Below are 12,202 nucleotides of genomic sequence, written 5' to 3'. Positions count from 1 at the left end.
GGGCCGGGCCGGGCCGGGACGGGACTAGCCGGGCGTGCGCCGCGCCGCGCCGCGCCAACCCGGGGTCGGCTCCAGCTCTGCCCGGAGCCAGCCTGTGCCGGGCTCCTAGACCGCGGTCCGTCTGTGCCGGGTTAATAGTCCTGGGTTATTTTGTGCCAGGCTAATAGACATGGGTCATTTTGTGCCAGGTTGGGTCATTTTGTGCCAGGCTAATAGACGCGGGTCAGCGTGTGCTGTGCAGTAGTCCTGGGTCAATCTGTGCCAGGCTGGAAGGGGGGCTCCGGGTTTGCTGCTCTGAAGGCAGGCAGCACTGACACCCCCTCCCGGATCCAGCTGCCGTTCATCTCCCCTGAACCCGTCCCTGTGCGTCCAGGCTTCCTGGCGGTCCTGCCTCGGTGCTGGCGGGATCGGGCCCTTCTCCAGGGGCTGGCTGTGCTGGCCGAGGGGCTTCGTAGTGCACGAGCCTGGCCTGGAACGAGGACGTTGCAGTGCACGGCCTGCTAGCGGCATGGTGCCGGGTGGCTCGGACCAAGGGGGAGGTTGGGCTCCATGGGCGCTTGCCAGTCTTGATGGCTTTTGGTTCAGGAGGTGGCTCTGATAGGTTTAATTCTTCCTCCCCAGTGACAGGACCGACCACTCGGGAGATATTAGTTGCCGGACGGCCACAGTAAAGCGCCTGGCACGATTACTCCCATGCGGGGCGGTGGTAACACTTTAATAGCTGCACTTGACACTCCAAATTTGAACCAGATGGAGCGTTGCCTAGAGTCCTTTGCAGGGGAGGGCATGGCGGGGGGACAAGGGGGGGCACGAGGTGGCGCAGTGAGTTATTGCCTGGGCCCCATCACCTCTGCAGTGTTGGGTTGGCTCCAGCTCCCAGCTCTTGTCAGAAGTGGGGAAGGAGTTCGACTGCAGTCCTGGTCCCTGGTGGACAGTGCACAACGCCAGACCAGAGTCGGCGGCAGTGCTATTAGTGATCCCGTGACATTAGCCTTCACTTTCACTTTTGTTTGGGTCGGGTCCAAGGCTGCCATGAATCCGGCGAAAGCTCCCATTGAGTTCATGGGTTTTGGATCTGGTCCTTCCTGGGTGCCAAAGCGCTCAAGAACGAAACCCGGCAGCACCCGGCTGGGGGCACGGCAAACCGCGTGTGTGGGGGGGTACGTGAATGCTGATCAACCGGGTAGGTGGCGGATAGCTCCTTGGGAACTGATCCCACTGACCGTGGGCTAATGAGTACAGAACCGTTCTTTATTGGAGGTTGTACACCTCCAAATTGCCTTGACATTTGTATTACAGCCATTCCATGCCGTTACGTGAGGGGAAGAGAAGGCATTGCTTTCCCTATTGACTGCATTGCAAAATGCATGAAAGCACCCCGGCTGCTGCAGTCTTGCTCTGAAGCTCTAGAATATAAGCTTGCAATGCACCACAGACCGAGGCTGCGTCTCCCCTGCAGACTGCTGCCTCCACGGCTGCACGCAGGTCAGGAGCGCCGAGTGATGTGGGGCTGGACCGATGCAGCTGTGTCAGCACGACCCTAAGTGTAGATGCAGCGACGGGGTAAAGCAGGCTTTTACCACCGTAGTCGGTTCTAATTCTGAGAGTTGGTTTTCTTATTGTGATACAAAGCCCAGCTTTGTTGGTGCTTGCAAGATACCGGGAGATGTTGCCAATACCAGTATTCCTGTACCGGGAATACTAAGTCCTTATTGAAACCTTGGCTGAAAGAGATTGGAAGGAGACATCTGCATTATAGCTCAGTTAAATCCAAGCTCGCCGGCAGGATTTCCCAGTTCTTTTTAAAGAGCTGACGTGGAATTCACATGCCGTTCAGGTGGCCGGGGCTGCTGCTACATGTAGCCCATTTGTTTCCAGACGAGAAATGTGGCTTACGGTGCTTGTCTTGTCTTCTAGAACTGCTTGAGGAGGAGAGACGCCGGTCTGTTGAACCAGTTACAAGAGCTAGATAAACAGATCAGCGATCTAAGGCTGGATGTGGAAAAGACAGCAGACGAACACCTTGAGACAGACAGTCGTCCGAGTTCAGGTAAGGTCTTTAAGCAGCGGAGTGGAACAGTTGGTTAAAGAATTGCTACCTTCACTCCTGCCCGGCTTAAGGGTTTAACAGTTGAGAGCTGTAAAGGGTCCCATGAGCTGAAACGGGGCCAAGAGAAAGTCAGCTGCCACTGAAAGTTCCTCCTCATACACCATATTTAGAGACCAGTTTTGGGTCTGCCGAGCATGCACTTCGCAATCACACATCTCTGCTGAGAAGTGGGTTTCAGGAAGGTGAAGGAAGCAAGCACATGGAATAGGAAGAAGACTTTGGAGATTCAAGGCTTCAGGCCAGAAGGGAGTCTGAGCTCTTCTGACCTCATCTCACTGGCCCCTACATTTTTGAGGATACATGGCATTGCCTTTAGGGCTCATGTTGAGCGTCTTGTCTGCTATAAGCCCTAGATCCTTTTTAGTTCTCTGCTTTCCAGGATGCAGACTGCCCATGTCACAGATACAGCCTGCCATCTTAGATGCGTAGCTCTGCATTTGGCTATATGAAAGCGCATTTTGTTCACCATGAACCCAGCTCCAAATGAGTCTATACGATTGCCCCTCCTAATCCGCTAGCTTGCATGTCATCTCTGGATCTTGTGCTTTTACATCCAGATCTCTGATGATGAATAGTGTCAGTCCTACTCATTGGTGGAGACTTTTGTAGTCAAGTAATAGTTACCAGGAAGCATAATATACTGTGAAAGAGAACTATGCCCGTAAGCAAGATCCCTCTTGCTAAAACACGGGATTTCTTTAAAAAGCTTATAAAAATTGTCCCAGATATTAAGATTTCAAATGTTAAGTGACCTCCCACTGCTATATTTTCAAATGGCTTTCAATGGAAATCCTCCCGGCATTACAGATAGTGCTGCTGTATTCTTTGAACTGCTCTGCAGGACTAAATGTAATCAGATAATTGATCACCACCCTGGAGCCAAAACACACAGAGTCTCTATTGCTTGTTTAGGGCACTAAGTACTTTCTTGAAAGCAGGGAATTTTTTTGTGAATCCAACCCAAATAAACCCAGGCTGTCTTATTTTTATAGGATTTTATGAGCTGAGCGATGGGGCCTCTGGATCACTTTCCAATTCCTCCAACTCGGTCTTCAGTGAGTGTTTATCCAGTTGTCATTCTAGCACCTGCTTTTGCAGCCCCTTGGACGGCTCTTTGAATCTCTCTGACGGACGCCCAAAATCTGCAGGTATGGTAAAAGCTGGATTAATAATTCAGACTCCACCAGGGGCATACGTGTTGGAAGAAAATATTATTTGGGGGGGCCGGGGACGGTGCGGGGCACGGTGTGGAGCACGCTGCCTGACCCCCTCCTCACCCTCCTGCACGTCCGTAGCGAGGCTGGCACACGCTGCTGCTGTACGCAGCGGAGGAGTGCGCAGCAGGGGCGCTGGGCACGGTGCTGCGGCGGTGGAGCATGGCAGTGGCACAGCTGAAGCCACGTTTGCGGGGGCTAAGCCCCATTAGCCCCTTTCTTCCACCACCTATGACCAGGGGTGGCTTTAGGGGGCTTTGGCTGACAGTGGAATTGCCGCTGAATTAACTCTTCTGTTTTCGCATTTTCTGCCAAATTATCCAAGATGGCTCTAGTGCTGCCCAAACTTGTCAGAAGAGCATGTTGGATTCACTTTCCGGCCACCGGTGTGAATCAGCGAGGATCTAGACACACGTCTAGAAATACCAGGGCTGATCTACCCAGCAGAGGGCAGTGGTACACACACACACGCATAAGAAACGACCCGACGCATTTACTTACTGTTTCTTTTGGCAAATCATTTTTACATTAAAACAAAAAAATGAAAGCCTGGCATCTTGGTACTCATACAAGCAAGGGAACAACGTATCAGGCTCAGTCAATAACGGCACAGGCAGGCACTTCAGTCGCCCTCTGCAGCACCGTTATTCCAGCCCTGTCCTCAGTACAGAGCTGACTGTGATGAAGCGTGCCCTGGCTGCGTGTGGCATGGACAAATGGCTCTCATGAACAATGGAAAAGGTTTACTCTTTTTAGTGAGGGGATGATGGATGTTGGAGTTTTCCATTACTCTGCTCTAAGGATGTAAACCGCTGGGTGGACATGTGAGGAGAGGTTATATATTGAGGCTTCTTATAAGCTCCGGTGTTTCAAGAATCCTTTATTTGGGTGTGCAAAGAGAGCATAAATAGGACCATTGTACTCGAACGTGATTGACTAAAGTTGTCGCCATGCTGGGTTAAAAACCTCGGTTCATGTTGAATGATGAAGAATGCTTATAACCAGCTGTATTTAAAATTTCCTTTCTGCTCTGTGAGGATAATGAACAGTGAACTTTTGCATTTAGGAATCCAGAAAAAAAATCACGCCAGTTTGCCTAGCCTACAAATAGGACTTTGTAGTCTCAGACACTTTCTAAGACGTGGAGTGCTCCGAGGTTACCCTTTGACCTATTTGATGTAATGTAACTATTCCTATTGCAAAAGTATAAGCGCTCTTTATCGACCAGACTTGTAAAAACCACTCACAAAGATTTACAGCCGATTACGCTGCTGGTCTTCTGTCTGGCTAATGAAAATGTGAGACTCTTAAACAGTTGCATTCAGCTGATCCCACTTCAAGGGATGACATTTTGCAAACTGGCCTCTTTCAGTAGTCTTTTGTTGTTTTGGCAACAACCCTCCCTGGGCACTAGACGGTGGTGTGGAATTTAGGAAAGGCGATGATCTGAACGACACGGAGTTGACTCTTCCTGTCTAGTGTCCTAATTCTTGAATTCACACTCTCCAAGGTGCGATAGCTTCTCACGCAAGCAGCCCCACTGAAGTCTGGGTCGCTAAGTGAGGAAAATCAGCCCCCTTTCTTAGGTGCGTAAGTGTGGGATTAAGGGACAAATATTAGATACTGATGTCCGAACATCGTCATCTAAATCAGTGGGTCTCAACGGTTTTTGTACCAGGACCCATTTGTAACCACCAGTTGCTCAGTAAATACTCAGTCCAGACTCAGTAAATAGTTGTAAGTAGAAAACGGCCCCCTGGCCCTGCCAATGCCCCTCACTCCTGACCCCCAGGCCCCAGCCCTCCAGTGTGTGGGGCACGGGGGCCCCAAGCATCCCCTTGCAGGCCAGACCTTTGCCAGCCTGCAAGGGAAAACCCATGGTTTCTCACGTTTTTCTCCTTTAAACGAGACTCCGTTTTTAAAGTTTGCTGATCCACTTTTTCAAGTTTTGTTTGCGACCTTTTCATATATTCTTGCGACCCACTTGTTTGTCACGACCTACGGGTTGAGAAACACTGATCTAAATGACTGACCCAAAAGGAAGTATATTTTTTTCAGAACCAGGAATAGAAGCTCAGGATCTTTGATTCACACCCTGGTGTTTAAATCAAAAGACTATTCTCCTTCATACCCTGTCCTTGACTCGACTGTTCAAAGGACATCTTGATCATCTTAGGATGGAAAATTTTGAAATCACAGAGTCATAGAAAATTCAGGTTGGAAGGGGACTTCAGGAGGTCACGTCTAGTCCAATCCCCTGCTCAAAGCAGGACCAGCCCCAACTAGATCATCCTAGCCAAGGCTTTGTGGAGCCAGGTCTTAAAAACCTCCAAGGATGGAGCATCCACCGCCTTTCTGGGTAACCTGTTCCAGTGCTTTACTACCCTCCTAGTGAGAAAGTTACTCCTGATATCTAACCTCAACTTCCCTTGCTGCAATTTGAGACCAAATACAAAACGAGTGCATTAAAAGTCACCATAAGTAAAACCCGTGCAAATCTGTGGCTGGTTTGAAGGTCCTAAAGAAAGAATACTAATAGCGTATTTCAACCTCCTAATAATTTTACTGCTGCAATAATTTATTGTCCAGTTTCTTTTTGGTTTTACCACTGTAACAAATATTGTGTAACCCCCCCAACACACACACACACACACACACACACACTCTCTTTCAATGTGTTCAGGTTATCTGCGTTCCCCAGCACAGGCCAGATATGAAAGTCCACTCTACAAGTATAAAATGGAAGGTCCTTTGAGGATTGGTATACACACCAGGGTACCGCTATCAGTTAAGGGTATAATTTGTGAACTATATTAGAGTGCTTTTATAAAACTAACTGTATCCACACAGGGGGTGTGTGTGGTGGGGGTAGTTATATCTTTTAAACTATATCGGTACAGGTAAAGCATGACTAACTGCGTGTGTAGGCAAGGACAGACTCTTAGAAAAGACCAAGGAGAAGCAGCACTACAGGTTAGCAGACTCTAATCTCTTTTTTTAAATGCATTGCAGATCTCATAGGCTGGATGGATTATAATAAGGAAGGCCCCCAAGAGGACCAGGCTGCAGGTGCTGTGTGTCGGTCTCTGTCCACACCTCACTCGAATTCCCTCGACGTGGTTGCAGACGTACATCCGAAGTATCAGTGCGACTTGGTATCTAAGAATGGGAATGACGTGTACCGTTACCCCAGCCCCCTGCATGCCGTCGCTGTTCAGAGCCCAATGTTTCTTCTGCCGATGACTGGCATCCCCCAGAGAGAAGAGGAGAGGCTTGGTTGCAACGGGAGCGACGTTTGCATTGGATCTGAAGCAGACTCGGCCAAAGCAGGCAATTCCTTTGCCCCGCAGAGCTCGTGGTCAGCATCCTGTCCTTCAGCCAGCAAGAGACTAGACAGCTACATCCTGAGCCTCGTTCAGAAAAAGACGCATTCTGTACGGACTAACAAACCCAGGACAAGTCTCAACACCGATCCCGTGAAAGGCATCTTGAGACACGGCAGCTTGTGCGTTAGGCAGGCGGCGGGGGTGGCACATGCTAACACGGGGAACCCGAAGAATCCCAAGCAAGTGTGTTTGCATGCTAGCGCGACTCCTGCTCTGGATACCAGCACGTTCTCCCCCGTAAAACAGCGGCCAAAAGAATCTAACGGGGAGCAGCTGGAGAGTAGGAAGATGCCTTTGCCGGCTGCTTTCCCACCGAGCACAGTCAATGAACTTCCAAGCAAACACCTGCTACGGAGCGTCAAACCGGCTTCTCAAGAGCCGAACCGGTGTCCTGTGCCTGTGACAGGGGATGTCCCAAGGGAAAGCGGCCAACTCTTTGCTCTGTCCCCAAAGGAAAGCCCTGGCAGGCGTACAGGGCTACAGCAAGAGAATAAAGCGATTCAGCCGCCTAAAAAAGTCCTGCTGAAGAACAGCAGGCAGGTGGCTCACGCTGGTGCTGCTCCTCCCGTCGAGGAGAGACCTGCTTTGGATTTCAAGAGTGAGGGCTCTTCCTCCCAGAGCTTGGACGAAGGGTTGCTGGTGAACGCTCAGTACATCCCAGCCCAGCAGCAAAGCATTAAGCTTCACAGGGGCACCAAAAGTGTCCGGATTCTGAAAAGCTCAACCCTGAAACACAGGCCCCACCTTGCCAACGTGCTGGAAAACAGCTCCCAGCCCGTGCGGGAGAAAACCAAGCTCGTTGGCAAAAAGTGTCGCTTCCCGGATGACTTGGATACAAATAAGAAACTTAAAAAGCCCTCGTCAAGAGGGAAGAAAAGCAGCGGCTTGCAGCCAGAGTCCAGCCTCCCAAGCAGGCAGTCTGGCCTGCATAAATCCGTGATCAAATCCCACGGCCACAGCAGGGAGGTAATCGTGGCCAAACCTAAACACAAGCGGGGAGACTATCGCCGGTGGAAGTCGTCAGCGGAGATTTCCTACGAGGAAGCCCTGAGGAGGGCGAGGAGGAACAGGAGAGAAGCGGGGGGGCTCTATTCCCAAGTGTCCCACACGTACGTCAGCCCCTACGCTTACGTTGCTAGTGACTCCGAGTACTCGGCCGAATGTGAATCCCTCTTCCACTCCACGGTGGTGGACACAAGTGAAGACGAGCAGAGCAACTACACCACGAACTGCTTTGGGGACAGCGAGTCGAGCTTGAGCGAGGTGGAGTTCGTTGGGGAGAGCACCACCACCAGCGACTCGGATGAAAGCGGGGGTCTTATTTGGTCCCAGTTTGTCCAGACTCTTCCTATCCAGTCAGTCACTGCTCCGGAGCTGCACGAAAATGCAGCCAAGGCCTTTGTCAAAATCAAAGCCTCCCATAACCTCAAAAAGAAAATCCTCCGCTTTCGATCGGGCTCGCTCAAACTGATGACAACCGTCTGACGACGTGACTTGCCTGGCTTGTGTCCGTTTCTGCTCAAAGAAACACGGTGCTTTTTTGTGTACATATTTTCATAGAGTTTTAAAATTCAAATATTTAAATTGAATAAATGGAGGTAAATTATGTGACTTGTCTGCAGAAGTTGGGTGGATACCAGTGCCTTTTATGTGGAAATGAAGACCATTGTACTAGCCACAAACAACACTGCCGTTTCAGTGGTAACGTAGTGTTGGCAGGCTTTGAGAAATATTCATGTTTCTAAGAAGGGATTTTCCTTGCCTGGTCTTTCCAGCTCTGGGGCTTATACAGGATGAGGTCATGATTGAGGGGAGGGGAGGTTGTCTCAGTGGTTTTTTGCTAGTCCCTTAATTTTCTGCTGCTACTGTCCTTCCTAATGATTTGCCCCAGTTTCCTCTCCCAAGGAAGGGCTCTCCCTTCATCTCCCAGCCAGACACGGAGTGGCCTTCTCCACCATGCGCTCTGCCCCTAACACCTACGAAGTGGGATGTGGGAGTCCCCCGTTCTAGACCGAACCCTCGGGCCAGCTGTGGAAGGCTTAGTAATTCTTCGATATACTGTGTAAGACTGCTTTTTAAAAACATATGCATGCCAGATGCATGAGTATCAATAGTTTTAATATTCCTGTTGATGTCAAATTACTGTACATCGTAAATGGCTGTTTTATATATCATCATGTAAATTAATATAACACATCATATGTTGTAATAAACAGTCTGTTTTAATACTCTTTTTTTTTTTTAAAGTTTGTTACATTGATATAGAACCAGAGAAGTTGGGAACGGACCCAACATTGTCAGCGCTTTGATGTCGCTGTTCAACGCTCGCTGCATTTTAACCATGCTGTAATTGGAGCGGGTTTAAAACGCGGCTGTTTGGGACTTGTACTTTGAGGCTGCAGAGGAGGGAATGAATTCGTGAAAGCAGAGTCTGTTCTTTTAGTCGCCAGGATTTTTGTAGGGGATTGCTCTGCTGCCTTGAGAGGATCGCCAAAGGCGGCTAAATTTAGAGGGCACAGGGAAATTTAGAAATAACTTCCACCAGTGTTATAAGAGATTTAGGTAGGTTCCCGGTGAGAAGGCATCAGGAGCCCCTGGTACCTCCAGCAAATGCACTGAGGGGATTGGGGCATTCACCCCAACCGAGCCACCCCCTCCAGGAAAAGAGCTTGGGGAGCAGGTGGTTTTGCTGCCTGGGGAAGGCACGTGTCCCTCTGGTCGCCCCAGCACTGGTGGTCCTTGTCAGCGTGGGGCTGCTCCATCCCATTCTGGCAGCGCGCGGACAAAGGGGCCTGGCTCATCCTGTTCTGCACTGGGGTGCTTCTCCCTGTTCTTACATGGGCTGTCTCAGATGGCAGGGCAATGAGGGGGGCCTAGTCCTACTAGAGGAGAAGTTCCCCTTAGTTCCCTTCTACCCCCTTTATTTAGGGGGAAAAAAATGAGTGAACAGGCCGTTATGGAAGCTGCACTTTGTGTAACTTTAAAAGAGAGGGGCAGGAGAGCAGCCACCCTAGTGAAAGCCTTATGATGCTGGTAGCCAGATCTGCTCCTCCCGGAGCTGAATGTGACCTGTGTGGGTTGCCTGCGCATGTCTCCAGCCCTTTTCCCAGTGAAAATGGCCATGACCGTTCCTCAAATATTCATGATGTTGGCAACTCACCCCGGGGGAGGACAGCGCCTCCCTGAACTGGCTCCATGACATAGTGCTGCATTCAAGATTGCAGTCAGGCCTATTCCTGTTTAATCTGCCAGGTGTAATTATCCCATAAACCTACCCTTGCTCCCTTCCTCTTCTTAGAAAGGTAGATCCACACAAGGGGTGATTATGGATGGCTTCCTGCAGTAGCAAGGGTCTCTTCCACCCTATGTTGCAAAGCAGCAGTAGGCTGCCTGTATGAAAATGGGGCAGCAAATGGGCTCTTCTCTCTCTATTTTCCCCCCTGCTGTTGCTTTTGCCCATAGGTGAACAGTTTTCATCTCTCTTGCCTTTATTGTTAAAGTAGAGTAGTTCTTATAAAAATAATAGGAATTGATTGCAGCTAGGGAGTGGATTTCTGTTTCTTTAGACTGGGCTTTTGTAAGACTGATTAATCCCGCACTATATCCCCTTCAAGAGTTTGGCTCAAACAATGTCTGCTTCGTGGAACCTGCCACATCCAGCCTCTCCTTTCCCACAGGGTCTCTAATCATGCCACAAAATCTCCCTCTGAGCAAGACAAAGAGGGGAAAATCCTAGTAAATCTTCTGCAAGGTGTGGCAGGCAGCAGGCTGGTGCACCGTGTCTGTAGCAATGAGGAGCAGCCAGTGGTAAAACAAACTGACCGGCAGCTTTTTAAATGATTGCTCCTGGTAATTGCACCGCTATTGCATATTAGTCTTTGTGGGATGAATGGGGCTGTTTTCTAAAATTGCTGCTCAGGAATTGCCTTTTAGATAATTGAACCAAGAAAAAAAAGAAAGCTCCAAACCCAAATCACTCTGAGCGCGTCAGTGGCTGCTGGAGCTGGATCCGGATCTGGCATTGCACTCTTGGAACAGCTTATTCCTAGACAGGAGTCATGTGCTGATGTTATCTCTGCCCTTCATTGCATCTGAGTCACTGCAATTTGGGGGGAGCTTGGCTTTTCTTACAGGGTAAAACAGGACTCAACACTTGTTTGAGTAGTAGCCTTAGCTGTCTTCCCTCGAATTGGGAATTTGAAATGCTACGAAGGGACCTGAATTGATCCAAATGCAAATGCTATGCATTGATCCAAATGAATGTCTGCCCCTCTGGGGCTCTGATCCTGGAAAGGCTCCCCTGTAAGGAAACACTTGGGTCTGCAGAGCTCTGCTAAGCCTGGGGACTAGCGAACTATTTGGGGTTTTTCAGCTACTGGCCCCCAGCTCCACCACCCTATTTCCTGGCCAGTACAGTTCTCATCACGCTCGCGGTGTAATGATCCTTCTGGTTTATAATAACCTTTGGAAGTGGGAAGCTTTTCTTTTCACAGGGGCCGGTTGGAGGCTGGCTCGGGATATCTTTGCCTCGCAGGTCTCGGTCTAGCAAAGTGCAAACATCCATGCCTACCTTGACAAACAGGAGCAGCTGACTTCCCTTGGGTGACCCCTGTTTATAGTGCTCTTTGTGTACTTGGGAGCATTGGAAAACCTGGGTTTGAGGGGAGATGGTGAGAGAGAATCGGGGAGGGGAGGCATAGCCCAGACACACCTCGATTCAAAGGAGGGGCTGAAGCGAATGTATTTAAGCCCAGTTGGTTGTGCACTAGGAAGTGTGCTGTGCACACCCCAGGATGGCATGGCATGGCATGGCATGGCAGACACCCTGCCGCTTTCTCTTCAGCCTGTCCAGCAGGTGAGATGACTTGGCTTTTGTCATGAAGGAATCTGTCCCTTCTCAGGTTTGGGGTCCAAACAAGACCCAAGAACCTTTTTCTTCCTCCCAGTGCCAGGGGAGGGATCCTCTGTCCCCAAGCCACTGATACTGGGTCCTGAGCAGCCCTGCAGCCATGTGAGCGGTCAGTGTTAACCCAAGAGCCAAACCATGTTGGCACTCCTAGAGGACCGGGGGCAAACATATTCCAGTTCTGAAGGGGAAAAAATGCTTAGTGTCCCTTACAGTTGGCAAATTTCCAGCACTGCTGTATGGTTTCATCTCAAATATGGACTTTCATTTCTACCCAGGAGAACTTTTACAGTCTTTTCTGTGCCTGAAGAAGGGTGCTTGTGCCTGAAAGCTTGCAATTAAAAATTTATTTTTTTTTGCAAAAATCTGGTTGGTCGAATAAAAGATATTGCCTCTGCCACCAGTTTGGATTCCTTTGGTCTTATGGAAGCACTTGAAACAACGTGACACATGCAGTTAAAAAGGAAGAGGGAGGGAAAAGTTGGGGTGCGGACAGATGACGTTTTTATATTGGCTTTAAATTAAAACGGGTTTACTGTGAGTCAGGCTGAACAGGTTAATTGTCCATACTAATGCATGTGCAGCT

General features: G+C 49.6%; 1 protein-coding gene across 2 annotated transcripts; it reads left to right on the top strand.

Annotated features, from left to right (window-relative positions):
• The first annotated feature begins 904 nt into the window (after window positions 1-904).
• DACT1 (dishevelled binding antagonist of beta catenin 1) lies at window positions 905-8,935 on the top strand. 2 transcript variants are annotated; one of them, XM_025207162.1, is made up of 4 exons: window positions 905-1,563; window positions 1,918-2,050; window positions 3,103-3,258; window positions 6,337-8,935. In XM_025207162.1, the coding sequence occupies exons 1-4, from the start codon at window positions 1,519-1,521 to the stop codon at window positions 8,193-8,195; spliced, it is 2,193 nt and encodes a 730-aa protein (XP_025062947.1). In that variant the 5' UTR covers window positions 905-1,518; the 3' UTR covers window positions 8,196-8,935. The 2 variants fall into 2 exon arrangements, with proteins under 2 accessions (XP_025062947.1, XP_006026306.1); XM_006026244.3 differs by having other exon boundaries at window positions 906-1,183.
• The last annotated feature ends 3,267 nt before the right edge of the window (window positions 8,936-12,202 follow it).

Source organism: Alligator sinensis, unplaced genomic scaffold (assembly GCF_000455745.1).
Source record: "Alligator sinensis unplaced genomic scaffold, ASM45574v1 scaffold708_1, whole genome shotgun sequence".
Classification (NCBI taxonomy): Eukaryota; Metazoa; Chordata; order Crocodylia; family Alligatoridae; genus Alligator; species Alligator sinensis.
This window is presented reverse-complemented; position numbering and strand designations above follow the sequence as displayed.